We start from the raw sequence: 27623 nt of genomic DNA on the forward strand, positions 1-27623 counted from the left end.
GGCCAAAATTCACCCAACTTATTGTGGGAAGCTTGTGGAAGGCTACCCGAAACGTTTGACCCAAGGTAAACAATTTAAAGGCAATGCTACCAAATACTAATTGAGTGTATGCAAACTTCTGACCCACTGGGAATGTGATGAAAGAAATAAAAGCTAAAATAAATAATTCTCTCTACTATTATTCTGACATTTCACATTCTTAAAATAAAGTGGTGATCTTAACTGACCTAAAAAATGGATTTTTTTACTAGGATTATATGTCAGGAATTGTGAAAAACTGAGTTTAAATGTATTTCGCTAAGGTGTATGTAAACTTCCGACTTCAACTGTATTTTATATTTGAGATTCTTCAAAAAGCCACCCTTTGCCTTGATGACAGCTTTGCACACTCTTGACATTCACTCATCCAGCTTCATGAGGTAGTTACCTGGAATGCATTTCAATTAACAGGTGTGCATTCTTAAAAGATAATTTGTGGAATTTCTTTCCTTCTTAATGCGTTGGTGCCAATCAGTTGTGTTGTGACAAGGTAGGGGGGTATACAGAAGATAGTCCAAGACCAAGTCCATATCATGACAAGAACAGCTCAAATAAGCAAAGAGAAACAACAGTCCATCATTACTTGAAGACATGAATGTCAGTCAATACGGAACATTTCAAGAACTTTGAAAGTTTCTTCAAGTGCAGTCGCAAAAACCATCAAGCGCTTTGATGAAACTGGCTCTCATGAGGACCACCACAGGAATGGAAGACCCAGAGTTACCTCTGCTGCAGAGGATAAGTTCATTAGAGTTACCAGCCTCAGAAATTGCAGCCCAAATAAATGCTTCACAGAGTTAAAGTCACAGACACTTCTCAACATCAACTGTTCAGAGGAGACTGTGTGAATCAGGCCTTCATGGTCGAATTGCTGCAAAGAAACCACTACTAAAGGACACCAATAGGAAGAAGAGACCTGCTTGGGCCAAGAAACACAAGCAATAGACATTAGACCAGTGGGAAAATGTCCTTTGGTCTGGAGTCCAAATTGGAGATTTTTGATTCTAACCGCTGTGTCTTTCTAAGACGTGGTGTGGGTGAACGGATGATCTCTGCATGTGTAGTTCCCACCGTAAAGCATGGAGGAGGATGTGTTATGGTGTGGGGGTGCTTTGCTGGTGACATTGTCTGTGATTTTTTTAGAATTCAAGGCACACTTAACCAGCATTGCTACCACAGCATTCAGCAGCGATACGCCATCCCATCTGGTTTGGGCTTAGTGGGACTATCATTTGTTTTTCAACAGGACAATGACCCAACACACCTCCAGGCTGTGTAAGGGCTATTTTACCAAGAAGGAGAGTGATGGAGTGCTGCATCAGATGACCTGGCCTCCACAATCCCCCGACCTAAACCCAATTGAGATGGTTTGGGATGAATTGGACGGCAGAGTGAAGGAAAAGCTCCTTCAAGACTGTTGGAAAAGCATTCCAGGTGAAGCTGGTTGAGAGAATGCCAAGAGTGTGCAAAGCTGTCATTTTGATTTGTTGAACACTTTTTTGGTTACTACATGATTCCATATGTGTTATTTCATAGTTTTGATGTCTTCACTATTATTCTACAATTTAGAAAATAGTAAAAATAAAGAAAAACCCTTGAATGAATAGGTGTGTCCAAACTTTTGACTGGTACTGTACATGACATTTGGAAGAAGATATCACCCCAACTCATCCTAACAGATGTGGGAGTACATAGTAAACCCACCTGATAATCTGTGTGCTTAAATATAAACACCAATTGTTAAACCTGTGCCTTGAACTGAGCCCCACAGCAAGGGACTACACATGTGTCATATCAGCCCTGTGTACTGTATGTCTACAGAGGAAAGATACTACAAACACTAGTATCTCGGTATGCTTAGTGTACGCTGCATTGGTGGTATCAAAGAGTAACACTGATGTGGGTCCTGGTCTGAAGGGAGGATGCCTATTGGCATAGTGCATCTCTCACTGACACGGATGCATGAGCACACACACACACATATATACATACACAGACACACAATAATTCACTCACACATAAACACACACACACATATGTAAAAACAAATAAACAAACACAGTATCTCTTCACAGTGCCGTCAGGCGTCCTTGATGTGTGCTCTGCCGAGCACGGAGTGTGCACTGCACTGCTTTGATAACACTTCTGAACAAACCCTTTGCCAAAGCTTGCATCCTAGCGTGGGTTTGTTCCTTCTACCTTAGTGACAGTTGACAGCTGTGCGTTCCTTAACCACATAACTGAATATTTTGAGGATTTTCTCTGTTTATATTTGTATATTGACATTCCACGCAGCTGTAACATTATTATTTATTTATTTTTATGTCTGGTATTTAGTGTGCTATTTTTCTCCATGTTGTCTGGTATATTATGGGGTGGAATGACTCCATTTTAGAATGCATTTCAGACAGCATTAGCATTAACACAGTGCCATGTGTGCAGCAAAGCGTGCTATCTGCAGTCACAGTAGGTGATGGCACATTGTGCACTGACCCGGCCAGAGAGCTCCCATGGTTAGATTATTTTTCATCCTGCATTGTGAAATACTAGGTAGGACTGGGGTTCATTGGGCGTTTACATGATTTCATGGACCGAACTATAAGAGCCGGGAAATTCAAAGTCAAAAAGCATCATGTACTGTATCATAAAGTTTTCGCATACAGTACTTCAACAGGCATTACTGATACGGAATACAGAAAATCCCCTACCTAACAGAGTTCTCTCACAGATTAATTTTGTCACCTTGGTTGCAGTTTATCTAAATTTCTAAGTTACCTTTCATGATACCGTGGTCCACAGCATTGGCACCAAAATTCTGCATCATCAAAACAACACATTACAACACAATGCAGCAGGGTTACATAATGCCTTTTTACTGCTTCTTAGACCCACCTCTCCCTAGGCATCTGGTGGTTGGGGTTGTGGTGGCAGCGGATGCTGAGGCCAAAGAGCTTGCGGGCGGTGCGCTGGATCTTGAGCCTCTGGGTCTCCAGGGAGCTCTGGAGCAGGCGGTAGCGGGCCTGCAGGTCCCAGTCACTGCCCCACAGGAGGTGGACACTGCTGACCGGCAGGAAGTGGGTGGAGGGCAGCCTCTTCAGGAACGACTTAAACTCATCTAGAGGAGGGAGAGGGAAGGAGTGTGTGTAAGAGATCTTGAGGGACACAGACAAAGATTGTCTGTTGTCAGAGCAACCTTGGATCAGTCTCCTTCCTGTGCTTTCTGTTCTCAGGTGTTGTTTTCCTGAACAAGGAAGCTTGCGTGTATCATGACGCATTACATGCCTTGAATTAAGCTCTCAAAATACCATTGGCATACATGATTATAATACATCTGATCAAACAAAATACTCTCATTAAAGGTAGACTCAGCAAAATGACGTTACCACAAGCAGCACCGCAGATATTGAGATGAGCGAGATGCAAGATTTCCATCTTACACATTCATTCACTGTATCTGCGGATGTGCACAGGTTCGCTTTACGCTATTAGAGCTTGGTAGCCAGGGGACCAAAACAGCAGAGAAGTTTAGCTTCACCACTGGTCAAAAACTGGTTGAATCAATGTTGTTTCCATGTCATTCCAAGAAGCCAAAAATGATAAGTGATGACATTGAATCAACGTTGAATTGTGTCTCTTTTTCACCCAACTTTGAACCTACAGTAAATCCAATGACATTGTGATATTTTTTGTTGATTTCACGTTGTATTCACGTTAATTGACAACTCAACCAAATGTAAATCAAAACTAGACATTGAACTGATGTCTGTGCCCAGTGGGTCATGCTTCAATGCTCTTAGTTGTTGCAGAAATGTACTTTCTGCATCAGCGTCAAATCGTAGTCTACCTTTAAATAGGAATACACAATTTTCTCCCCTTCTATGTATTCTTTTAAAAATGGCTATCTGATACTGTAGGCACTTCATCTTAGAAATCTCTTCAGTGGATATATTGCAGCCAATGACCTTGAGCGACTCAAACTCAATTTGTGTCCTCTATAATATATAAATATATATGTATGGCTGTCAGGTTTTATTTGTCTCCTTTTATTACTTGTTAATAATATATGAGTATGAGCCCCGTCAGGTGGATACTGAGCGACTCCCTTTGGGAGTATCCCGGTCCAACATCCTCTGTACTTCACTACTCTGACTTGATCAGTAGGGGATGAGACAGGGGATGTGGCTGAGTATGTGTGTGTATATGTGTGTGGCCAGACATAACCGCCCCTCTATATGGGTCATTCACTAGGCATGTGGAATATGGTGGCTTGTTGATGGGGTTTCACCAACTGAAACGATGCAGATTGAGTTTTAATTGTAACAGTTTTATAATGATGCCATCGGTTTTGAAGAATTGCTTGCTGCTTGAGACAAATATTCAACACACACAGGCTCACACGCATACACACACGTGCATCCATGCGCACAAATGTACACACACTAACACACACACACCAAATAGTCACACCCACACACCAAATAGTCACACATCAAAACCATTACCCTTAACACACACACGCGCACACACACACACACACACAAACACACAAACACACACATATCTTTCAAGGTCACATCTTCTATTTTGCAAGCTATATAATGCAGTGGGTTCATCTCACATTAATGCCATGCATTGAAAAATCTACAGAAGTTATTGTTTCACCCTTGGGTTCATGTAGTGGCCTGTACTGATTGCATGGTGGGTGGCTTCCCTATGTGACTGAGTGACAATGGCTCCTCACACACATTTAGCCTATGGCATGATTAGTGAAACTTGACTGAGGGGTGTAGAGAGAATTGACTGTTACAATTAACTGCTAGAGCCTTCTTCTAAACCAGAAGGCGTTTGAATGGGCCGCTGAATTATTCATACCACACTTTATTGCAGATTGGCTCCAAGAAGTTAACATGCACGCTTTATGTGGTGTATTCTATGGAAGGTGACTCACGTAAAATGACGACATCTGAATAAAAAACTGCTGGATTTAGAGCTTACTGTCAGTGGATATACCATTATATCACTGTTTGCTGTGGATATTGGATGCTGTAAAGACCTGCATCTGGTGTTTTGTTTGAGGACAGATCAGTGGAAGTAGCCCTGGCTTAAGACCGGTCATTAGAGCCTAGCTGAGATCCATATGCAAATGGTCCTATAGTCATAATTGGCCTCTACGCAAACCGGAGAGGGAAGCCAAGAGAGGAGCCTAGTCATGGGATATCCTTATCATTTGTTATCTTCTTTATTGCTATCTTAGTTAATTTAACCTGAATCTAAGGCAAATACAGTGCCTAGCAAAAGTATTCATCCCCTTGGTGTTTTTCCTATTTTGTTGCATTACATCCTGTAATTTAAATGGATTTCTATTTGGATTTCATGTAATGGACATACACAAAATAGTCCAAATTGGTGAAGTGAAATGAAAAATATAAAAAATAAAGGAGAAGTGGTGCATGCATATGTATTCACCCCCTTTGCTATGAAGCCCCTAAATAAGATCTGGTGCAACCAATTACCTTCAGAAGTCACATAATTAGTTAAATAACGTCCACCTGTGTGGATCTAATTGTCACATGATCTGTCACATGATCTCAGTATATATACACCTGTTCTGAAAGGCCCCAGAGTCTGCAACACCACTAAGCAAGGGGCACCACCAAGCAAGCGGCACCATGAAGACCAAGGAGCTCTCCAAACAGGTCAGGGACAAAGTTGTGAAAAAGTACAGGTCAGGGTTAGATTCTAAAAAAACATCCAAAACTTTGAACATCCCACGGTGCACCATTAAATCCATTGTTAAAAGATGGAAAGATTGTGGCACCACAACAAACCTGCCAAGAGAGGGCCGCCCACCAAAACTCACGGACCAGGCAAGGAGGGCATTCATCAGAGAGGCAACAAAGAGACCAAAGATAACCATGAAGGAGCTGCAACGCTCCACAGCGGAGATTGGAGTATCTGTCCATACGACCACTTTAAGCCATAGAGCTGGGCTTTACGAAGAGTGGCCAGAAAAAAGCCATTGCTTAAAGAAATAAGCAAACACGTTTGGTGTTCGCCAAAAGGCATTTGGGAGACTCCCGAAACGTATGGAAGAAGGTACTCTGGTCAGATGAGACTAAAATTGAGCTTTTTGGCCATAAAGGAAAACGCTATGTCTGGCGCAAACCCAACACCTCTCATCACCCGAAAACACCATCCCCACAGTGAAGCATGGTGGTGGCAGCATCATGCTGTGGGGATGTTTTTAATCGGCAAGGACTGGGAAACTGGTCAGAATTGAAGGAATGATGGATGGCGCTAAATACAGGGAAATTCTTGAGGGAAACCTGTTTCAGTCTTCCAGAGATTTGAGACTGGGACGGAGGTTCACCTTCCAGCAGGACAATGACCCTAAGCCTACTGCTAAAGCAACACTCTAGTGGTTTAAGGGGAAACATTTAAATGTCTTGGAATGGCCTAGTCAAAGCCCAGACCTCAATCAAATTGAGAATCTGTGGTATGACTTAAAGATTGCTGTACACCAGCAGAACCCATCCAACTTGAAGGAGCTGGAGCAGTTTTGCATTGAAGAATGGGCAAAAATCCCTGTGGCTAGATGTGCCAAGCTTATAGAGACATTCCCCAAGAGACTTGCAGCTGTAATTGCTGCAAAAGGTTGCTCTACAAAGTATTGACTTTGGGGGGGGGGTGAATAGTTATGCACGCTCAAGTTTTCTGTTTTTTTGTCTTATTTCTTGTTTTTTTCACAATAAAAAATATTTTGCATCTTCAAAGTGGTAGGCATGTTGTGTAAATCAAATTATACAACCTGCCCAAAAGATCCATTTTAATTCAAGGTTGTAAGGCAACAAAATAGGAAAAATGCCAAGGGGGTGAATACTTTTGCAAGCCACTATATCTTTGTTTCTTCCTTACTTTAGGAATATAGTTGCTGGATGGGCTAAAATAACATTAAATTGCAATCCAAAGCATGATGTTAATTAATATGTTACCTGAACTCAACAGTAACATCACTTACCACAACCATCGTGTTTGTGGACGAAGACACATGGCTGAACAAAACTATAGTAGACTGTACAGTAGTCTAACAAGACTTACAGTAAACTAGAATTTGCTACCATATCCTTCCCTGCTTACCTGAGTTCTCAAAGTCCTTGTAAGAGGTAGCCCAGGACTCCGCCTGCCCAAGCAGGGTGTTCTCCATGATCTGGATGTCAGTGATAGGACAGTTGCATTGTGGGTACTCGTCAGCACACATGCAGATACATTGGCTGTTCTGGCAGACGTACTCCCCCTCCCCGTTACACATGATGTAGCTCAGAGCCGACTGGACAAACTTCTCCTGGAGGTACTCTGGAAAGATGACCTGGAGACCTGGAACACAAAGGGAAATGGTTCATAAGACACATATCTATAACACTGTTTTGAGGTTGGTATAAAATTGTATTTGAACTGAATATTTGACCTGCAGACCTGTATCAGTGAGAATATTTTGATATACATGTTTGGAAAATAAGGATTGTTTGAGTGACATGAAAAATGACATCACACAAAAAATACTTGGATGGGAGAACCTGGCTGTAATTATAAGCAGTAAGAAAACAATAGTGGTACTACATCACATAGGGGATGGACGACGTACATTATAATACTATTTTGCATGTCTATACCTTCAAACCAATACAGTATACCTCAAATTATAACAGTAAGGAAAGCCACTGATGGGGTTTGCAGGTTGCACTTTTGTCATGACATATTCTGTACATTAACGTATATTGATGAGTTTTGAACAGGGTTTATAGAGTTGGTTTAAAAGTTTGCCCATGTTTGACTTTGAGCTGTCTTTCTCCGGAGGGCTACTCATGATGTGACAAAATGGAACAGTGATTGATGGCTGCTGTCTTGTTGTGTCTTGGTTTATTTAACACAGCAGTAATTTATTCCTTGTGTGTGTGTGTGTGTGTGTGTGTGTGTGTGTGTGTGTATGTGTGTATGTGTGTGCATATGGTTTGGCAACATGCTGCTAATAGATAATTGCCTCTTATGTTAGCGGTGACGTAGCCTTAGTAATCTGGAAGTTCGTTGGACTGAAAGCACTTCTTCACACTTAAAACTGACAAGGTATTTATACTTTTCAGTTTCCAGCACGTCTATATCTCACCCAAGGGATCTAATAGAAGAGAAGCTCTGACAGCTAAGTCAAAACCCTTTCTCTTCAGTCCTGGAAATAAATCCTTGGCAATACAAACCATTGGATTGGAAAAAATGTAATGAAACCGCATCTTGGCAAGGCAATATATTCTTAATAGCTTTGATGTTAGTGCAAACAGTGCCTCTGCAAATATGCAACTGAGACCATAACGTAATGTGTTATTGGGCTGTTGAGTGATTGTACTAATTATGTTCCCATACTTGCTTTTTACCCAAACATGAAAACCAGGCTTCAAAATCAACAAAACAATACGGTACTAAATGAAATGCAAATACATTTTGTGCAGTGCAGCCATCTATTTTTACACATTATTGTATCTAACGATATCTTGCCAGCAAATAAACAGCAGGAGAATCAATATGATTATGCCGTTCATTAAATCCACAAGAAAAGCTCAACTGAAAACTGGTGGGTGGTTTCAAAGTAAATGAAGGTCTTAAGATCCAAAGTGATATGAGCCTAATACATGAAGCTAAATCCCAAAGCGTCACTTATCAAAGTTCATCATTTGCTACCAAAGATTGTGAAGAATTAAACCTAGCTGTGGGTGGCTATCCTTATAATACTAACTCATCCTATTCCTTTCATGTTACCTGACTAATAACTGAAACCATGTGCATCTCTAAGGTTACTACAGTTCAATTACTACCTCTGTGCAACCTAGCTCTATGAGAGTAGTGCAGAGGCATGAAAGAAAGATAGATACATGCACACCGTTGAACACTCATATAGTTTTATTGAGTGCAACGAGTCTGTCATTAGTAGTTCATAGGCATACAAAGATTACTAGCGGTTAAGAGCATTGGGCCAGTAACCAAAAGGTCCTTGGTTTGAATCCCCGAGACGGCAAGGTGGAAAAATCTACCATTCTGCCCTTGAGCAAGGCAGTTAACCCTCAACAACAACTGCTCCCCGAGCGCCGATGTCGATTAAGGCAGCCCCCCGCACCTCTCTGATTCAGAGGGGTTGGGTTAAATACGGAAGACATGTTTCGGTTGAATGCATTCAGTTGTGCAACTGACTACACTGTAAGACTTTTGTGTAATTTTAACAGTAAAACATTGTAGGATGCACAGTATAATACCGTTCATGTATTTTACAGCATTCATGCTGAAGATTGCACTGCATTATGGGCAAAATGCTGAAAAAGACTGTTATTGACTGTAATTCTGAAGCCTCCTGTAAAAATTCTTCTAACATACTGTATTTCTTTACAGTAATAGTTTATGCCTACTGTAGATTCAAATTATCAGTTTCAGGCGCCAACCTCAAGCTGTCAGGTGAGACATATGAAGCTCAGACTAGTTTAGTAAATATCTTCTTAAAGCGGCTGTGAAGTGTAAGAATATTTTCAGCAGCTACTGGGTAGGTACCTTGCATTGTTTATAAGCATATTTATTGCAAGCCAATGTTGAATTACTGCATGTTTCCTTACCTACCGTAACTAGATAGCTGGCTAACGTTTGCTAGCTAGCTAGTTCAAGTTGACAAAAGCCATTTCGGTCTGCTCTAAATTGCTCATAGATATCTAGCTGTGCGACCTAGAAAAACATCACAGAGAGAATATTGTGATTACAGGCTGTATCGCAGCCTCTGAGAGAATACACTGAGCGCAGATTCGTGACCGTTATTACTACAGAGAAAATGGCTTGTTTTTAGCAGTTCAAAAGATGGCCGCATTTTACACATAAACAGCGTTGTGGGCCGTACTCGCGAGCCGCTAAAGCTGACGCGAATGACCAGTGCACAATATTGTTTCGAGGTGCCTGCCGACCTAAGGTGCAGTGCCACTGGTCAGCTGTAGCCTAGCACAGTGCCGGCTGTGGAAATTAGTAACGTGGCGGATTATACAGTATGTCAAGTAGGATAGCAGCCTACACAAGAAATAACCAATATTGGTAGCCATCTAGATGGCTAAAATACCGGGACAGAGTGTCCTCCTTAGCTGTCACAACCCTGTGTGATTCGGTTCACTTGGCTCTCATCTGCGCAACATAAATCATTGTTTTGTAGGCCGGGATTGTCCATATTGCATCTCCCTCTAACCATTTGTTTAATTTAAAAAACATTGTTCCATAATGTTACAGTATTAGCTAAACCTGTTCACTTTACCAGTAGTTCGTAAATATTTGGTGGCACAGCTAGAAAGGAAAATGTTGTGAGTCTGGTAAAATAATCTGTGATATTGTGTAGGCTATAGCAATGTTGTATTAGTTTGCTAGGGTTTGAAGTAGGTGTATCTAGCTGTCTTATTTGTATATGTTCAAGGCCTATTATTGATTTCATAAACTATATTGGATATATGCTGTAGGTTTGACTCAACCCAAGATGATGAATCCTGAAGATGGAACAAAGTGCATGACAAGGTGGCCCAGAGGAAGCCAGCTGTTTGTTCTCAATCCCTACCTTGCCCCATTCTTCCAAGAGCTCACTGAGTTTGAATGAAAACCTCTAGTGAGGTAAGTCCACATACACACGACACCAGGTTGATATGTCCCTTGTCTTTTTGCCCACAGAGTAACAGCCCTGGTGCTCTCTGTCTCTCATTATATTATTAATGTTTCTATGCTTGTCATATGGGTGAGAAGCGCTGACAAATCAGAATTGAGGAGGTTTGTTATTGAGCCCCATGAGGAACACCTGATGCGGCGCTAACTTCGCTGTTGTGTGTTTCACCTCCTCTGGATCCCCTTACCCCAAACAGAGTACCCCCTGATCATAGATCAGGCTGCATCACAGCCTGGAATGGCAACTCCACCGTTGCGGACCGCAAGGCGCTTCAGAGGGTGATGCACGCAGCTGAACGCACCATTGGGTGCACACTTACACATATGACTGATGATTGGCTGAGAGAAATTGATGATAAAAAGATTGTGGGGGCTGTTTTGTTAGACTTCAGTGCGGCTTTTGACATTATCGATCATAGTCTGCTGCTGGAAAAACGTATGTGTTATGGCTTTACACCCCCTGCTATAATGTGGATAAAGAGTTACTTGTCTAACAGAACACAGAGGGTGTTCTTTAATGGGAGCCTCTCAAACATAATCCAGGTAGAATCAGGAATTCCCCAGAGCAGCTGTCTAGGCCCCTTACATTTTTGAGTAAAGCCAGTTTGTCTATGTATGCGGATGACTCAACACTATACAAGTCAGCTACTACAGCAACTGAAATAACTGCAACACTTAACAAAGAGTTGCAGTTAGTTTCGGAATGGGTGGCAAGGAATAAGTTAGTCCTATATATTTCCAAAACTAAAAGCATTGTATTTGGGTCAAATCATTCACTAAACCCTAAACCTCAACTACATCTCGTAATTAATAATGTGGAAATTGAGCAAGTTGAGGTGACTAAACTGCTTGGAGTAACCCTGGATTGTAAACTGTCATGGTCAAAGCATATTGATACAACAGTAGCTAAGATGGGGAGAAGTATGTCCATAATTAAGCGCTGCTCTGCCTTCTTAACAACACTATCAACAAGGCAGGTCCTACAGGCCCTAGTTTTGTCACACCTAGACTACTGTTCAGTAGTATGGTCAGGTGCCACAAAGAGGGACTTGGGAAAATTGCAGTTGGCTCAGAACAGGGCAGCACGGCTGGCCCTTAAAAGTACACGGAGAGCTAACATTAATGACATGCATGTCAGTATCTCCTGGCTCAGAGTGGAAGAGAGATTGACTTCATAACTGCTTGTTTTTGTAAGAGGTGTTGACAAGCTGAATGTACCGAGCTGTCTGTTTGGAATACTGGCATACAGCTCGGACTCCCATGCATACCCCACAAGACATGCCACCAGAGGTCTCTTCAGTCCCCAAGTCCAGAACAGACTATGGGAGGCGCACAGTACTACATAGAGCCATGACTACATGGAACTCTATTCCACATCAGGTAACTGATGGTAACTGATGCAAGCAGTAGAATCTGATTTTTAAAAACTGGTAAAAATACACCTTATGGAACAACGGGGACTGTGAAGAGACACACACAAAGTTATAGACACATGCATACGCACACATTGTGATATTGTTGTATGGTGGTATTAAACATTTTGTATTGTAGATAGGTAGTGGTGTAATAATGTTATATGATGTACTGTTTTATATTTTGTTTTATATGTAAGTGTAAGTGTTTTAATATGTTTGGACCCCAGGAAGAGTAGCTGCTTCCTTGGCAGCAGCTAATGGGGATCCCTAATAAATACAAATTACAAAATACACTGCCTGCCCTCCAGGACACCTACAACACCAGGTGTCGCAGGAAGGCCAAGAAGAACATCAGGGACCTCAGCCATCCGAACCATGGCCTGTTCTTCCCATTTTCCTTACTCAGACGCAGGTGGCACAGGAGCATTATGGCGAAAACTGGAAGACTGGCCAATAATTTCTAGTCTGACTGCTGCTCCCCCTATGGTCAATGTCCACCCCAATGGACATGTATTTATTAATCACTGCTACAGTTGTTATTATGTATATTGTACTATTTCTATTTTCATTGTTTTATTTAACTTAGTCCTGCATGTTGGAGCTCGGAGCTCTGTATCGGAAGAGCTAGGATTGTACCCAATCCCAATTTTAACTCCGTCTCCCTCTCTCTCTTTGGCTCTCTCTCCCCCACAGCCCACACGCACAGGCACACAATTTGGTTTTATATTAGTGTTGTAATGATTATCTTATTTGGTTACATACTGTATGTGTTAACTTCTTGTAACTTCTATTGTCAATTCTGTTGTTAATTTGTTTTTTTATGTTGTTACCAATTTGAATAAATGTATTTTATGTACCAATGTGTTGTTTTTCTTACACTTAGATTTCAGGTAGAAATTCACCGTACATTTACAGCATTATCCTGGCACCAGAGTTGCCAGACTAATACTGTAATTTTGCTTTACAGTACTATTTTCCTTACTGTAAAACATTACAGCATCCCTGTAAATGTACAGCAAGGATGCTGTAATATGTCTTTAAAGTAAGGAAAATGGTACTGTAAAACATATTACAGCATCTCTGCTGTAAAGCAAAATTACAGTATTAAGCTGGCCACTGTGGTGCCAGTATAATGCTGTAAATTTACAGGGAAAAGCTTTACAGTGTAGGTATCCCCCTTTCCCCCTCTGCTCTGTGTCTCAGTATGCTCACCACATGTACTTCCACTGTGTAACCTTGCTTTGTATTCTCTCTGTGACATAATACTCCATTCACTATTCTGTCTGTCCACCTCATCAGTCCCAGTGCCCATCAGGGGTAGATGAGAAAGGGAAAGTGGGAGGGAGGGATGGATGGATGGATCATATCTAACCACAAAGAGTTGGATTGCGAAGGGCTTTTTCTCCATCAGGCCTGTCTGCGGCCCCCGGAGCCAATATTCATTTAGCTTGATGTATTCCTGGACCTGAAACTTTAATGTGATTTGTGGGGGAATCCAGATGGCGAGTTCACGGATCGACGCCGCTCGCTGACAGAGGCAGTGCCAGCGGCCGAGTGCACAATAACACCGGGTGCCTCAGCCCCCTTATACACCCTGCAAGCACCAGGGCCTCTTATTCTCCTGTAAGTATTACAGCATTACTGGCCAGACTGCAGGACTCACACCGGCCATGTCCGAATACCCATGCTAGCGTACTAAATAGTGTGCGAAGAAAGAATGTTTTATAGTATGTGAAATTTCGAAAATAGTACTCCGAATGTGTCATCTAACTACCGCCATTCATTCATTTTGGTACAGCGTGTCAATTTATCTGATTATCAGCTGTTGTCAAACACTTGAGTCTGAAAAGACGAGTGAATTCTACTAGATCAAACATCAAAATTAGTATGCAGTTCAAGTATGTATTGCGCTAGTATGAGTATTCGGACACGACCACTGTCACTGCTCAGCACAATCAGATCACTCTCTGGCCGTGTCCGAATACCCATACTTGTGTTCCAAATAGTAGGCTTTCTGGGTATACACTGAGTATACCAAACATTAGGAACACCTTCCAAATATTGAGTTGTACCCCCCCCCCCCCCACACACACACACACTACAAGGTCTTCAAAGCTGTTGACTCCACAGTTGTGTCAAGTTGGCTGGATGTCCTTTGGATGGTGGACCATTGTTGATACACATGGAAAACTGTTGAGCGTGAAAAATCCAATAGCGTTGCAGTTCTTGACACAAACCAGTGCACCTGGCATCTACTACCATACCCTGTTCAAAGGCATTTAAAGCTTTTTACTTGCCCATTCACCCTCTGAATGGCACACATACACAATCAATGTCTCAATTGTCTCAAGGCTTAAAAATCCTTCTTTCTGTCTCCTCCCCTTCATCTACACTGATTGAAGTGGATTTTAATCAATAAGAGATCATAGCTTTCACCTGGATTCACCTGGTCAGTTTATCTCATGGAAAGAGCAGGTTTCCTTAATGTTTTGTATACTCAGTGTATATATAGTGTATATACGGTATATACTGTATACAGTGGGGGAAAAAAGTATTTAGTCAGCCACCAATTGTGCATGTTCTCCCACTTAAAAAGATGAGAGAGGCCTGTAACTTTCATCATAGGTACACTTAAACTATGACAGACAAATTGAGAGAAAATAATCCAGAAAATCACATTGTAGGATTTTTAATTAATTTATTTGCAAATTATGGTGGAAAATAAGTATTTGGTCACCTACAAACAAGCAAGATTTCTGGCTCTCACAGACCTGTAACTTCTTCTTTAAGAGGCTCCTCTGTCCTCCACTCGTTACCTGTATTAATGGCACCTGTTTGAACTTGTTATCAGTATAAAAGACACCTGTCCACAACCTCAAACAGTCACACTCCAAACTCCACTATGGCCAAGACCAAAGAGCTGTCAAAGGACACCAGAAACAAAATTGTAGACCTGCACCAGGCTGGGAAGACTGAATCTGCAATAGGTAAGCAGCTTGGTTTGAAGAAATCAACTGTGGGAGCAATTATTAGGAAATGGAAGACATACAAGACCACTGATAATCTCCCTCGATCTGGGGCTCCACGCAAGATCTCACCCCGTGGGGTCAAAATGATAACAAGAACGGTGAGCAAAAATCCCAGAACCACACAGGGGGACCTAGTGAATGACCTGCAGAGAGCTGGGACCAAAGTAACAAAGCCTACCATCAGTAACACACTACGCCGCCAGGGACTCAAATCCTGCAGTGCCAGACGTGTCCCCCTGCTTAAGCCAGTACATGTCCAGGCCCGTCTGAAGTTTGCTAGAGTGCATTTGGATGATCCAGAAGAGGATTGGGAGAATGTCATATGGTCAGATGAAACCAAAATAGAACTTTTTGGTAAAAACTCAACTCGTTGTGTTTGGAGGACAAAGAATGCTGAGTTGCATCCAAAGAACACCATACCTACTGTGAAGCATGGGGGTGGAAACATCATGCTTTGGGGCTGTTTTTCTGCAAAGGGACCAGGACGACTGATCCGTGTAAAGGAAAGAATGAATGGGGCCATGTATCGTGAGATTTTGAGTGAAAACCTCCTTCCATCATCAAGGGCATTGAAGATGAAACGTGGCTGGGTCTTTCAGCATGACAATGATCCCAAACACACCGCCCGGGCAACGAAGGAGTGGCTTCGTAAGAAGCATTTCAAGGTCCTGGAGTGGCCTAGCCAGTCTCCAGATCTCAACCCCATAGAAAATCTTTGGAGGGAGTTGAAAGTCCGTGTTGCCCAGCGACAGCCCCAAAACATCACTGCTCTAGAGGAGATCTGCATGGAGGAATGGGCCAAAATACCAGCAACAGTGTGTGAAAACCTTGTGAAGACTTACAGAAAACGTTTGACCTGTGTCATTGCCAACAAAGGGTATATAACAAAGTATTGAGAAACTTTTGTTATTGACCAAATACTTATTTTCCACCATAATTTGCAAATAAATTCATAAAAAATCCTACAATGTGATTTTCTGGATTAATTTTCCTCATTTTGTCTGTCATAGTTGACGTGTACCTATGATGAAAATTACAGGCCTCTCTCATCGTTTTAAGTGGGAGAACTTGCACAATTGGTGGCTGACTAAATATCTTTTTTCCCCACTGCATATCAGTGGCGGTCGGTGCCGTTTAAGATTAAGGAGGCTGATTTTTTTTAATGAGCATGGCCTTATTTCTGTTTGTTATTCATATTCCATTCACCCAGCTCAATGTAACATCGATAGTTCTAGGCTACTACATGATACTCAAATTTGCCCTATACCCATCATGAGGTTGCTACAACCTAGTCTACAAATGAAAGTTTATAACGTCGAGAGACAAATTGGAGTAATCAAGGTGACAGACATTGACACATCCAATACCGCCTTGTACACTCTTTCCTGCATCTAGCTGATCTAGGGTGTAATCATTAGTCCAAAACAGTTGCAAAATGTTACATTTTGTAATTAAAGCGAGAGTTTTTATTGGACAAATTCAGATAGGTCCATCCCATTTCGTTCTGTTTGCTTCTGTTTAAGAAATGTTTTGCAACAGAAGCTTACCTTGAATTGGATAGCCTTAGCCTGCTAGCTAACATAGATATCATTCATCTTTGTTTGAGACAGGTTGTTGAGTAAGCCAAATTAGCTGCATAAGCTAGCATAAGTGAAACTGAAAAAAATATATAATGAAATATCTCTTTATCTCTCTCTCTCTGCTGCTTCACCTTAATTTTTGAATAAATTAATTTGTTCAAAACTGTTCAACTATTGTCTTTCTCTCTCTTTGAGTCAACCACTCACCACATGTTATGCACTGCAGTGCTAGCTAGCTGTAGCTTATGCTTTCTGTACTAGATTCATTCTATGATCCGTTGATTGGATGGACAACATGTTGCAAGAACTCTGATAGGTTGGAGGACGTCCTCATAAAGTCGTCATAATTACGGTGTAAGTCTATGGAAGAAGGGTGAAAACCATGAGCCTCCTAGGTTTTGTATTGAAGTCAATGTACCCAGAGGAGGACGAAAACTATCTGTCCTCTGGCTACACCATGGTGCTACCCTACAGAGTGCTGTTGAGGCTACTGTAGACCTTCATTGCAAAACGGTGTGTTTAATTAATTATTTGGTGACGTCAATATATTTAGTATAGTTTTATCTAAAAAGGATAACTTTTTTAATGTTTCACTACTTTTATGGTCCTCCCCTTCCTCCTCTGAGGAGCCTCCACTGGTATGTATGTGAAAATCTAAAGTTATATAGTATGTGACATTTCAAAAATGTAGTATGTAGAACACGCTCTACAAAAATGTACAAATGGTGGGGAACAAGCACGATTGCACATTCGATGACCTCTTCTCAGTGTGGATGAGTAGTATATTGATATTTGTTGCTTACTGCATACCTTTTACGAAACAGTATGTTCTAAATAGTATGTGTACTATTAGTACACAGTATGCAGTTTAAGTAAGTAGTAGGCAAGCCATATTTCGGACACAGCCCCTCTCTCTCTGACTCTCTTCATTACCCACTGGTCAAAAACTGGTTTAATTAACATTGTTTAGACGTCATTATTATTTTATTATTTTCAATGTAATGCCTTTGAATCAACGTCAAAATTGATTGGATTTCCAAAAAGTGATCAACATAAGGAACTGTTGTATTTTTTTTCACCCAACATTTAATTAATGTCCATGACATAGTGCTTTTTTTGTTGATTTCACTCTGAATTCACATTCGTTGACAACTCAACCAAAAGTAAATCAAAACTACACGTTGAACTGACTTCTGTGCTCAGTGGATACTTTCTCTCTGCCTCTCTGACTCATTCTCACTCCTTCATCCTCTCTAGCACACCACTCTCTCTCAGTCCGTACCCATTTCTCTCTCTCTCCCTCTCTCTCTCTCTCTCTCTCTCTCTCTCTCTCTCTCTCTCTCTCTCTCTCTCTCTCTCTCTTTCTCTCTCTCTCTCTTAAATTAAATTCAGTAGACTTTATTGACATGGCAAGTCAAATTACTTACATTGTCAAAGTACACATATAACAACAATGGTGGGACCAACAGCAATAAGGCATCAATAATAATAGTTATAGTAGTAGTGGAAATGGTATTACCATTAACAGCAACTACAACAATATTCATGATAATAATAATAAATTAAAGCAATAGTAGTAGGCCAGTCTCAACATGACTGAAAAGCCACATGGCATGGTAAGAAAGCCAGAACAAAACAAAATGGCAAATATTATTGACATTACATTGCACTTGACACTGGCCATCCCCCAGGTTGTGGCAGGAGACCACATTATTAGCAAATGGTGTCTTTTCACCCAATAAATATTAGTTTTCTTTCTTAATCTTTATAGTTTCAAATTCTTTGTACTGAATGATCATTTTGGGAAAGAAAGATTCTCTTAGGTCTAAGTATTTTTCACAATATAAGTGGAAATGCAGCTCTGTCTCTACCTCTCCCTGGGGGCAGAGTGAGCACAGCCTGTTCTCTCTGGGCAGCCAGGTTTACCTGTGATGACCGGTCTTTTTGGCCAGGCTGTGCTCACTGAGTCTGTACCTAGTCAGTGTTTTCATCAGTTTTCTACCAGTCACAGTGGACTGCCACCGTGTACTGTCTGTTTAGAGCCAAATAGCATTGAAGTTTACTTAGATTTTTTGTGGTATCTTTCCAATAGTATTCTTTTTTTTTTTGCTTTGTCATAATTTGGTTGGGCCAGATTTTCTGACTGCTGTCCTGAGGGGTTGGTTTGGGTTAATGAACTGAGCCTCAGAACCAGCTGGCTGAGGGGACTCGTCTCTTTTTCATCTCTTGACATTGTAGGGCATTGTTTCGGGGTCGCTTGTTTTTAGATGGTTGTAAAATTTGATGGCTCTTGTTTCAATTCGAATACGGGAAGGGTATGTGTCAATTATGCTCTACATGTGTTATTTTAAGTTGTACATTGATTTAATAACATCATATGTTTTCCCTCCAATCCCACTTTCTATTAGTTTACAAAAAAATATAAAATGGAATCATAGGCTTTCTTAAAGTCTACAAAACATGAGTAGATATTGCCTTTGTTTCAGTATACTTGTTTGTAATTTAGAGTGTGGCGGCTATATATGTGGTCTATTGTGGTAATTTGGTAAAATCCTGCAGTGAGGATAATGTTGAAGAGTTTGAGTATAGACAATTTGAATTTGTGGTCTGTATTTGATAATTTCATTTAAAATACCATCAGCACCACAGGTTTTTTTGGGTTGTAGAGTTCATCGTTATTTAAATAATTATTGTTCTGTAGTTCTGTAATTAATTATCTCCCTCTCTCCCTCTCTCCCTCTCTCTCTCTCTCTCTCTCCCTCTCCCTCTCTCCCCCTCTCTCTCTCTCTCTCTCTCTCTCTCTCACTCTCTCTCTCTCTCCTCCTCCTCTTCTTCAGTCATAACCACCCCATCTGATGGTCTCTTCAAAATCAAAATGGAGCGAAATCAGTGTAATAACTTTAGTTGAATCAATGTTGTTTCCACGTCATTTCAATTAAATTACGTTTAACCAATGTGGAATAGACGTTGAATTGACATCTGTGCCCAGTGGGGAATATCAAAATATCTTGCAGTGGATACGTGTTTAGCTCATACCAAACCTATGCCCTCAGGAAAAAAGTGAAGAGGAATCCTGTTGAGGTAAAAAAAAAACATATTTTTATGACTAAAAGGGTCTGAAACATTTAGTCTGATTCCATTATATGTTTATAGCCAAATGTGTGCCGTATATTTTTTAGACAGCACTAAAAACCATCAGATGCCGGAGAGGTAGCACATCAGGGAGTTTAACGCTGGATCCCTAAAGAGTTGCCATTAAAATGGAAGCAAATATCAGAATTCCTTAGCCACCGTTTGATAACCTCCAACTTCATGCTCTGTCAGTGCACATAATTCACAGCAACCCCTCTGCCTGACTCTGCCACTAATAAATAGAACCTTGAAAGCCAGCTAATCTGATTGCATACATCATAGGCTAAAGTATTTCCTTCACATATAACATGCATACACTGTGGCAGGACTCAGGCTTCCATGAATGCTAAAAAGTGGCCCATGAATGCAGAAAAGTGTCCTGTGCCCAAGACTTTGCTGTCTCGCTCCAGCTCATTCTGACAGAGTTCTATTTTGGTATGCTGATGGATGAGTGCGGGCGGCGGCCGAGCGTTCACGACTCCTTGCCAACGCTCGCCGCTCCTAGTGATGCCATGCTCCGCCTCATAAGCTACAGTTTCGTCAAAGATTAATTGACCATTGTGTGGCCGCAAATTCGCAAAATAATCATTACTTAATCCACTGGTGCAATAAAGTGCATTACTTTGAATGGGGCATTAAATTACACTGGCTCCTGTTAGTACCGCATAAAACATGAAGACCTCTAAACTGGAAATCCGCCTCTTTTTCCTCATCGCAGGCTCACCCCATGTCTTTCGTAATCAAAGGGGCCGCAAGTTGGTGCTAAGACCGTAACTGTTACTCCTCTGCTTTGTGTGCCCGCTTAGTTCAGATCAACCTAGGACTCTACAGTGTACCTAATGTAACTAGTCATTTACATTTTTTGGTATACAACTTTTCACGTTCTGGCTGTAGACATCCTCATCTTTTAGAATGCAGCTTTTTACAGTTCTGGCTGTGCCTTACTTAGCATTTAAATGGCTAAAGCGTTTCTATGTCTGTTCTGGGCAGATTATCCACAGCGTTGTCAGTGTGGTACAAGCTAGGAGCTCTCTTGTGTTGTAAAACAGGACTGCTGGTGCAGCAGATTATTTAGCTAGAGAGTGACAACCTCATTTAAGAATGAATAAATAGGAATAATGTTCTGCATCTTGCCCTTCATGTCTTCCAAACACTTAAATTAAATCACTGGTTTCATTTTGAGAAAATCATACAAATGCATGATGTATTACCTACCTAATCTTTCAAGTAGACTACTGGATTTCATTTCATTTTTATGAATATCGGAACACATTATGCTAACACCTAGACTAGTAGAACAATAGAGCACTGCCAGAGCTTATCTGGAGAAATGCATTCATGCTACTGTAGTTTACCTAGAATGCACTCCACAATAATGCTTGGGTTGCATATAGTAGGAGGATTGTGGTGGCCCAATCCCATATTCACTGAAGCAACACCAGGTAGATACCAATGATTTATATATACACTAGATCAGGGGTTACCAAACTTTTTCACTCAGGCCCCCCTTCCAGCATTGGGGAACAACCCGCAACCAAAGGCTTCAAAGCCTTTCAATGGCCAATGCATAGCAGCAGCAATCCAGAGTTTACATACATCATTGGTTTATACAGAGGAACCTAATAATTAATCTGTTTTCTCAAAGAATAATGAGAGAGGCTCCCGTAATTACTGTAAAAGCCTGGCATGCAGGCCGACTACCGCCTGCTCAGAAAGGGCAAGGCAGAAATTGCACTTTGCAACAATTGGTGGATTGAATCAGGCAGGGACCACAAGATTAGCTGTCCGTGGTGCTGAAATATTGCCAATGGAGCTGAACACTGGACACAGACACAGAGAGACATGGTGAGTCAGGGCAATACTAAACCAATGATTACTTGTTTTCTTCTTCTGTACCAACACAGCATCACAACTACAGCGGGGACAATAATGTTATTGATTTATTAACAGTAGTACTTTTATGAGTTTTTGTAATAGTAGCGGCTGCAGACTGTTGCAAAAACATAGTGCTTGTTGTACTGGTGGTATCAAATGAATGTCCCTACACAATCTGCAACTATGTGATAGAAATGTCTCAGAGCTGTAGTCATCAACTGTGCAAAGGTATGTTTTCAAACAGTGGAATTGGAAATGTGTTTGTTTGTTGGTGTGTTGCAGTGTGTGTGCTGCAGTGTGAGAGTGGACAAGCTGCTCAGTCACATGCACCAGTAGAATTGAACGCATGCAGCCATGTGTTCTTGTGCACTGCAGCGCTAGCAGGAGCTCGGCTGGTGGGATCTTCCGCTGATATCTCACACACTTTGTGGATTAAGCCACAAATCACATATTCGACAAGAATCCTGGAGGCGCCTAGCCAGAGAGGTGTGACACTGATGCGTGCAAGTTCCAACAATTCCATCTCGGCTGTAGACAGATACAACTACTCTGAAAGTGTCACTAATTCAAATCTCAATGTCACATGGAAAAAGTGAGGTTGAAAGAGCTAGACTTTGATCATAATAGTTATAATATTAACGCCCTGCTTCTTTCATTCCCGTAATTGATTCCCATTAGTGATGTGGTTGCCAAAACCAACATAATATTTATTAAAATCCGAACATTAATACATGACAGGGTTTCAAAGCTCAAAACACAATCTATAGCTATTTTGAGGTTGCTAGTGCTGCAGAGAGACATAAACATCAACCCTTTTTAGAGGCACTTTAAACTCCATAGACGACAGTGGCCGTAAAAAACTTGAAGCTAGGTAATATTGATCTGTCAAAAATGAGCACCCTTCAATCAGAAAAACAAAATCCCAATCGATGGGAGACAAGAAAGTGTGAGTCCATGGCTGGGAGGAGAAAGGAGGCAGCTAGCATGGCAGCCCAACTGATCCATGGCTGCTGCTGCCTGCTGACACAGAGGGGCCTAAAGCTGCCGGAGAGGAAAGAAATAGCTGATTTATGGTCCTGCCAGCCCAAGTGGAAACTCACTCTGGATTGACCACCTTCAATTGAGAGTTGACCCTGAGGTCAGTGTGGAGAGATTTCATCAGGTAGCCGGGAACGATGGGGCTCCACGGCGGTGTAGAGAGGTGAAATAAAGAGTACAGCTAACCATCTTCGAAATGATCCGGTATTATTGGTTATCTAGGCCCAAGCAAGTGTACTTTTATAAAGAGAATAATTCCTCAGTTCAAATGCAGCTGCAATACCAAGAGGCAGCTCGATACGGCGCATTATTAACATCAGTAGACTGTACTGCATGCTCTCCAAATTGCATTAGGATTTTATCAATTGCACAATTTGTCTTATGATCTTGTGGGTGTGTGCATGTGTGAAAAGAGAGAGATAAAAGAGAAAGAGGGGCAGAGAGATAAAAGAGAAAGAGGGGCAGAGAGATAAAAGAGAAAGAGGGGCAGAGAGATAAAAGAGAAAGAGGGGCAGAGAGATAAAAGACAAAGAGGGGCAGAGAGATAAAAGACAAAGAGGGGCAGAGAGATAAAAGACAAAGGGGCAGAGAGATAAAAGAGAAAGAGGGGCAGAGAGATAAAAGAGAAAGAGGGGCAGAGAGATAAAAGAGAAACAGGGGCAGAGAGATAAAAGACAAAGAGGGGCAGAGAGATAAAAGACAAAGAGGGGCAGAGAGATAAAAGAGAAAGAGGGGCAGAGAGATAAAAGAGAAAGAGGGGCAGAGAGATAAAAGAGAAAGAGGGGCAGAGAGATAAAAGAGAAAGAGGGGCAGAGAGATAAAAGACAAAGAGGGGCAGAGAGATAAAAGAGAAAGAGGGGCAGTGAGATAAAAGAGAAAGAGGGGCAGAGAGATAAAAGACAAAGAGGGGCAGAGAGATAAAAGAGAAAGAGGGGCAGAGAGATAAAAGAGAAAGAGGGGCAGAGAGATAAAAGACAAAGAGGGGCAGAGAGATAAAAGACAAAGAGGGGCAGAGAGATAAAAGAGAAAGCGGGGCAGAGAGAGAATGTGTGTATTGCGATGCCTATCACACACACAAGTCCAACATTAATTCCTTCTTCTATCTAATACAATATTTTCCCATGGCAATGTCAATTTCCTTCCTAATCAATCTGACAAGTCTGTCATCAAACACGTTTACATTGATTTGTATGTTTGTTTGTTTGTTTCCTAAATCTTTACAGCTGCTTCAAAAAAGGACAAGAATCAAGCAGCAGAGCGATGAGCATCTAATCCATCACTTCAGATGAATTACCTAGAGGCCTGTTTAATTTATTTTCACTTCACTACTTTGAAAACTGTTGGCTCAGGCTATTCTAACATATTCATAAATCTTCCAAGATGGGCTCCATAGCTCCTGGAAGGAGGAGAGAAGGAGAGAGCGAGAGGGAAAAAAAGATAATTACTTTGCTTTTGTTTTGCAGCTAATTTATGACGGCCATATCGGGGGTGATTGGGGACTGGGAGATGGTTTGGGGAGTGGGTGGGAGGCAGGAGCCCTCTGAAGTCCTCGACCGCCCTGCATGCGCCATTCTTCATGGGAGATGCAGGCCGAATCCCATGATTACATGACAAAAGACTTGCCCTTTTAACTACAACTTGTTAATTCCCACCTTCACTTAATTCTCACTCTCCTTGATAGGGTGACATTATTTATAGTTGCACACGGAGACACAAAGTAGTGTGTCTGAGAACAAACCAATATATCAGGGTTACTCAGGTTGGTGTACTAAAGAGAAGATAAAAATAAATGAATGAGGATTGAAAGAATAGTGTGTTTACTCACTAATTGTAGAAAATCTTTACAAGAAGAAAGCAGAGTGCTACAGAAGTGGCAGACCAGAATGGATAAAGAGTATACTGTAGTTAATTTGGCAAAATCAAAAGGGAAAGCAGAGGAAGTGTTTATTCCAAAGCTGTAAATAGCTTTGGAATAAAGATTTGAGGTTGGATTGAGGTAAGGATAATGAGACATGATACCATTGAGTTGTCCTTAAACATTTCTTTTTTTACATGTATTGAAGTATGCATGAATATGCACTATAAACATTATAGGCCAAACTACTCAATGAACTAGGCCTTTGCATGGTCCAGCAAAGCTTAAAGTGAGTCACACAAGAGGTCTAATGCAAAAAAGTGTTCCTGTGTCATCTCAAATTCTGAGGTTTGTCAGAAAGGCGGGGGAAAAAGAAGGCATCACTCAGTTTGCCCCATTACTTTTAGCAATTCTGCTTGTGGGGAAAGAAAAGAGGCTGGTTGCTTTGATAGGTAGCTCCCTTGATGTCAGATTCTGTCGCAGCATTTAATCTAAATCTAAGTGGAAACAGAGGGAATATCCAAGCACTGGGAGCTGATTGTTCTATCACCTGTGTATGTTATCTGTGGTTGCAAGCCAGCGGCTCACACAACGCAGGGCCAGAAAAACATCTTCCTTTGAACATGTTGTTATTTAGGTGTTCTAGTCAAATGTCAAAGGAGAAAATGTGCCCATGACTAAGCTCACTGTTCCTCTCGCATTGGTTGCAGTACATGCTGGATTGAGTATCATGGCTGGTTTAAACAATTTCAGGCTTATTTCTCTGAAGCTCTTTCCATAATGTATCTCTGTTCTGGTCCAAAAGGGAAGTAAAAAGATTGCTAGTTATGCAGGGTGCACTTGGTATACGTTCCCAATGTGATTCAATCTAAACAGAGGTAATGGAGAATGGTTAGTTCTTTCTGTGTTGATTTTGTATACCTTTAGGTAGATATAGTGCCGAGACTAGAGGGCACGAATTAGACTGGAGGAAAAAGGAAAGTGATTAAAAAGTTTAATTAAAAGGAAGGAAATGGAGTGGGTTTGCCATTACTGCAGCTTGTCCTCACCAATGTGACTATGAATACTAATATACAGAGAGGCTGCATCCCTAATCCTAATTTGTTCAAATGCATTAAATGGTGAGGCTTGAAAAAAGGCCAAAGATCCATGTGTAACTGAATGGTATCGAACAATGGTTGTCACCACTTCGCACTCGGTAAACTGAAGATACTGCTAGACATGAAGTTAGTTTGTTACACTGGGATTACCGTTCACTTATTTAATTTTTTAAGGCTGTGCATCTCATGTCAACATGAATCAAGTCTCTAACAAAAATGTTATTGAAGCTTATTAAAGGTTTATAAAAAATAAACTCACTAAAAACTAAGCACCTGAGCTCCTTTGGGAGTTATTATTGCAGTATTGTATCATTAATTATGATTCATAACCTGCAAATGTCAAAGAAGCACTCAAATTCTCTCAGAAGTCATGGAATCCATCCACTTATGATTCACAGTAGTGGCAAATCCCCAGTACCATTAACTATGTTCCAAGAGCTGGCCTCCCCTAGCAACAGACACAACTGCCACTGAGAGCAGAGGGATAGAGAAAGAACGATAGAAAAAATTGTGAAAGAGAATGAAAGATATAGATGGTGAAAGAGACAAAAACTGAGTAAGAGAGAGTGAAAGACAGAAAGAAAGTGAGTTATAGAAAAAGTAAATAGAGGATAAAGAAAAATTGAAATTGAAAGAGATATAGATAGAAAAAAAAGAAAGAGAGAAAAACACAGGCCCACTCAGCACAGCTCATCTCCTCCCTCCTGACCTCCATCTCTGGGACACGCTGTGCCTGAACAATGATCCATTCTCTGGCCCTAACTCTCAGTTAACCCCCCGCCGTGTGCAGGGACTTGGCTCCTGCAGGGCCTTCCCAAAGACACAATATTGAGATTCAGTGGCAGGCCTCTCCCCACATCTCCACTGTGGAGGTAATGATCTCTTCTACCCCAGTATGCCCTCTGGTTCTGACCTTGGAGAGGATGCTGAGGTCCAGATGATGGGTCTTCATCTGAAATCTCTTCACACAAACAGTGTAAACAGCCAACTAGTGTACAGTACTGAGTATGGGACTTTGGCTAGCTGTTTTTTCTGATTAGGAAAAACTCCATGCACGATAGGCTATATTTCCTGGTCAATTGACCTGGCCAGGATAAACTGTTTATTACACATTGTATTCAAAATATGTAGCTATATATTCTAATATCAAGATATCATTAACAGACATGATCATTGAAAAGCAGGACATCTTACACACTGTATTGTACCTTTAAAAACTAATTTAGTTAGCACGGTGGGTGATATCATACTGTGGCCAGATGTGATCTCTTCACACTTTAAATGTCATCACTTTTGTTCTTTCTATAATTGTCTAAAAGGTCAAAGGGCATTTGAGAATGAAACACATGGAAAGTGTTAATTAAACGTACCCAGAACAAGACTGTCTGAAAAATGTCAAATCAAAATAAAATAAAATAAAATGTTATTGGTCGCATACACATATTTAGCAGATGTTATTGCAGGTGTAGCGAAATCTTGGACATATCAGATTTACATAAATATTCAGACCCTTTACTCAGTACATTGTTGAACCACCTTTGGTAGCAATTACAGCATCGAGTCTTCTTGGGTTTGACGTTACAAGCTTGACACATCTGTATTTGGGGAGTTTCTCCCATTCTTCTCTGCAGATCCTCTCAAGCTCTGTCAAGTTGGATGGGGAACGTCGCTGCACAGCTATTTTCAGGTCTCTCCAGAGATGTTTGATCGGGTTCAAGTCCGGGCTCTGGCTGGACCACTCAAGGACATTCAGAGACTTGTCCCGAAGCCACCCCTGTGTTGTCTTGGATTTGTGCTTAAGGTCGTTGTCCTGATGGAAGGTGAACCTTCACCCCAGTCTG

General features: G+C 41.2%; 1 protein-coding gene across 1 annotated transcript in view; it reads right to left on the minus strand.

Annotated features, from left to right (window-relative positions):
• Positions 1–2921: 2921 nt before the first annotated feature.
• Positions 2922–27623, minus strand: part of LOC311099934 (BMP/retinoic acid-inducible neural-specific protein 1-like) — a gene marked incomplete at both ends in the record, with an annotated part of 78323 nt that continues 53621 nt past the window's right edge. The window contains 2 exons of the mRNA XM_084140650.1: positions 2922–3154; positions 7177–7413. Coding sequence (XP_083996776.1) covers positions 2922–3154; positions 7177–7413 — 470 coding nt within the window. The remainder of the gene's footprint in view (positions 3155–7176; positions 7414–27623) is intronic.

Source organism: Coregonus lavaretus (assembly GCF_964263955.1).
Source record: "Coregonus lavaretus genome assembly, chromosome: 24".
Lineage (NCBI taxonomy): Eukaryota > Metazoa > Chordata > Actinopteri > Salmoniformes > Salmonidae > Coregonus > Coregonus lavaretus.